Raw genomic sequence first — 3542 nt, forward strand, 5'->3', positions numbered from 1 at the left:
ATCATTAGGGAACCTTTCTAAATAATTAAAAAATATGAAAAGCCTTTTAGGCAATTCACTAATTTAAGTTAACTAGGTTAAATATTGAACAAGAGGGTTCAATTTATGATGTTATAATATTTTAATGACTAGATTATATTTTGCCAGGCCTGAGACTCGTGGAAGAAGTTTGGAATTTTAAATTTAAAAAACTGAAAAACACTCATCTGCACTTCAAGACAATTTGTTAATTTATAGGAGTTCATTCGGGTCTCTGGTTAAATGTTACGGGTAGAACTGTCAAAAAATACGAGGGGTCAAAATTGTGAACTTAAAAGTTTTTTACTAGTCCCCTTCTTTGGGCTAAACCCAGCCGTTCATTAAGAAAAAAATAAAACTAAGACAAAATATTTTAGACAATTCTACCTTGGGTAAAGATTATACAGATGGGTTCAATTTATGAACTTAAAAGGTTTTCATTTTCTAGATTAGATTTGGCCAGGGCTGAGACTCGTGGATGCACTATGGAAAGTTAATTCAAAAAAACTGAAAAGAAAAACGCCCGACTGCCCTTCAAGACAATTCATTAAATTAAGTGAATTCACATGGTTCCAACATTAAAAATGAGAGATGCAACCGTGAACTTGGATGGCTATTATTATTCTCCGGATTTAGGCCAAAGGTTGAAGAAGCAAACGAAAGGCACATGGAGAAAAAAAATAAAAAGTCAGAAAAAACAGCATTAGCCAGCCCAGCCCAAGAGGTAATCCCTCAAGTTAAAGAGTTTTTGAAGTGTGGTACTCAAATTTAGGACTTGCAACAACTCGACTACTTGACCTAGCTGGAACCGACGTAGTACCTTCCATGAAAGAACTTCGGCAATTTTTTTTTAAAAAATTCGAGAAAACCCATGGGCAGCCGTCAAACCAATTCACTAAACATAAGAACAACGCAGTCAAAAGAAAACCGCGTCGTTTACAAAGCCCAGCTGGAAACCAGCCGCCCTTTCCATCACTAACACCCGAGAACAATAACAAGAAAAAATATTAATAATAATACCAGCAAGTTAGAAGAAGAAGAAGATAATGATGACGATAATGATGATTATGATGAAGATGGAGGAAAAAGATGAAGATAATGATGATGACGATCATGAAGATGGAGGAAAAAAGATGAAGATAATGATGATGACGATGACGAAGATGGAGGAGGAAGAAGATGAAGATGAAGATGAAGATGAAGATGAAGATGAAGAAGACGATGTAGATGATGATGATGAAGATGAAGAAGATGGAGGAGGAAGAAGATGAAGATGAAGATGAAGATGAAGAAGACGATGAAGATGATGAAAGAGAAGACGGAGGAGGAAGAAGAGGAAGATAATGATGATGATGAAGAAGACGGAGGAAGAAGATGAAGATGACGAAAGGGGAACAAGAAGAAGATGATGATAGAGGAAGAAGATGATGGAGAAGAAGGAGAAGATGATGAAGGGGGAAGAAGAAGAAGACGATGATAGAGGAAGAACGAGCCAGAAGAAGAACAAGCCAGAAGAAGAAGAAGAAGAAGATCAGGCCTTCTTGGCCCGCTTCTTGGCCTCGCTGTAGAGGACGACGCCGAAGACGGTAATGGCGAAGCCCGTCATCCCATTAACCGTAACCGGGTTCCGGAAGATAAGCACGGACACAACAGCAGCGACGGCAGCCTTGGCATTCCCCAGAACCTGCAGCGTCAGCGCGCTGGTATGCTTGGTCACCAAAAAATTCGTCAAATTCACCAAATACGCGACGGTGGCGTTGCCCAGCAAGAGCAGCACCATCCCCGCCTCCACCTCGACCTTGGCCAGCGCGCTGCCCTCCACGGCGAGCGCCACCGGCAGCAGCATCCCGGCGGCCATGGGCGCCATGTACAGCAGCAGGTTCATGGAGTTGAGCTTCTCGGCCTCGGAGGTGAGCAGCAGGCCCTGAACCACGGACTTGAGGGCTCGCCCGGCGGTCGAGCCGACGCAGACCAGGAAGCCGAAGAGGTGGAAGAGCGGCTCGCTGTTGCTGGCCAGCACGATGCCGAGCACGACCGGGAGGAGCGCCAGGTAGACCAGGGCGGGCTCGCGGCGGCAGGTGAGGAGCACGGCGAAGACGGCGGTGAAGAAGGGGGTGGTGGCGCCGATGGCCTGGTTGAACGACACGGGGATGTAGCGGAGGGAGGTGTTCCCGCAGACCACCGAGAAGCAGAAGATGGACGAGAGGGAGAGGATCTTCAGCAGCTGCCGCCGCGAGGAGAGCCTCTGGAGAGGGACCAGGTTAAGCCAGCGGACCGCCGCGAGGCTGTACACCGAGCACGACACCATGTGGATGGTGGTCAGGAAGATGGGGTAGCGGAAGCCGTACACGCTCAGGAGGTACTTGTTCAGCAGCAGCACGCCGATGTTGGACAGGTACCACGCCGCGATTATCGCCGCCGTCGTCGCCGGGGCCGCCGCCGGAGGCGGCGGCTCCGGCGGCGCCGCCGCCGGGATGTCGATGGCCGGGTCCGCGCCCAGAAGAGGCGAGCTCGCCCGCCCCATCTTTCTCTCTCTCTGTGTGGGTAGATCTCGACGGGGAGAGGGGAGAGATCAAGAAGGGGGATGGTTGGGTGGTCCGGCGGAGCAGGTTAGCGTCGGCGCCGACAGCCCAGCCTGGAGGGCGGTGGGACCCGCCCCGGGATATCTGAGCCGTTGGCCTTGGCTCGGATGGTGGATGCGAGAAAGAGAGAGTGTCGAGGTGGTTGACGAATTTGGATGACGTTGACGGTGACGGAGACGGGTATTTGTTGGTGCGGGGACGCGGCCGAGACGGTAATTTCGACCATGGACGAAGAATCGTCTGCTTGTCCCCAGACGGGATAAGTGCTTCGTCCGTGGATGAAATGACCGTCCCGTCTGGGGCCTTGGACGGGGGACAACAGCAATGCCGAGACGGATGACGATGACGGTTAATGGTTAGGACTCGACAATGATGACGACAGCCGTGTCTGGACGGATGACTGCTAATGGTTAGGACTCGACCATTATAACATCAGCCGTGTCGGAGATGGATGACGATGACAGTTAATGGTTAGGACTCGATAATGATGACGACAGCAGGTGGTGGACGAATGACAACGACGGTTGATGGGACGTCGATGGAGGACTTGACAGTGGCGATGACAGAGGGTTAGGGACGGATGACGTCGTTGGTTAATAGGACGTCGATGGAGGACTCAACAATGATGACAACAGAGGGTCAGGAAGGGGGTAAGGATGATGGTCAATGGTTAATGGAGGACGTTGACGGAGGGCTCGTCAACGACAATGACAGAAGGTCACTGATGGGAGACAACGATGGTCAATGGTTTTACGGGACATCAAAGGAGAACTTGACTACAACGACAACAGAGGGTCATATATGGAAGACTGACAACAATTTAGCTAAAACGTAATTCTACCAAATGTAATTCCCGTACTGTACTGTCAGAGGAGGATATTTGATGTTTCTTCCTTTTTCTTTGGTGATTATCAAAGCAGAATTAGCGGGAGGTTCACCGAT

At 49.2% G+C, this 3542-nt stretch overlaps 1 protein-coding gene across 1 annotated transcript; it reads right to left on the bottom strand.

Moving 5' to 3' along the window:
- Positions 1–892: 892 nt before the first annotated feature.
- Positions 893–2669, bottom strand: LOC144714752 (Nucleotide-sugar transporter family protein). The gene has a single exon (XM_078589512.1). The coding sequence runs from the start codon at positions 2540–2542 to the stop codon at positions 1550–1552; it is 993 nt and encodes a 330-aa protein (XP_078445638.1). The 5' UTR covers positions 2543–2669; the 3' UTR covers positions 893–1549.
- Positions 2670–3542: the final 873 nt, after the last annotated feature.

Source organism: Wolffia australiana, chromosome 18 (genome assembly GCF_029677425.1).
Source record: "Wolffia australiana isolate 7733 chromosome 18, ASM2967742v1".
Classification (NCBI taxonomy): domain Eukaryota; kingdom Viridiplantae; phylum Streptophyta; class Magnoliopsida; order Alismatales; family Araceae; genus Wolffia; species Wolffia australiana.

Bases quoted from the DNA above. Each gene is read 5' to 3' on its own strand.
- LOC144714752 (XM_078589512.1), bottom strand. From the start codon at position 2,542: ATGGGGCGGGCGAGCTCGCCTCTTCTGGGCGCGGACCCGGCCATCGAC.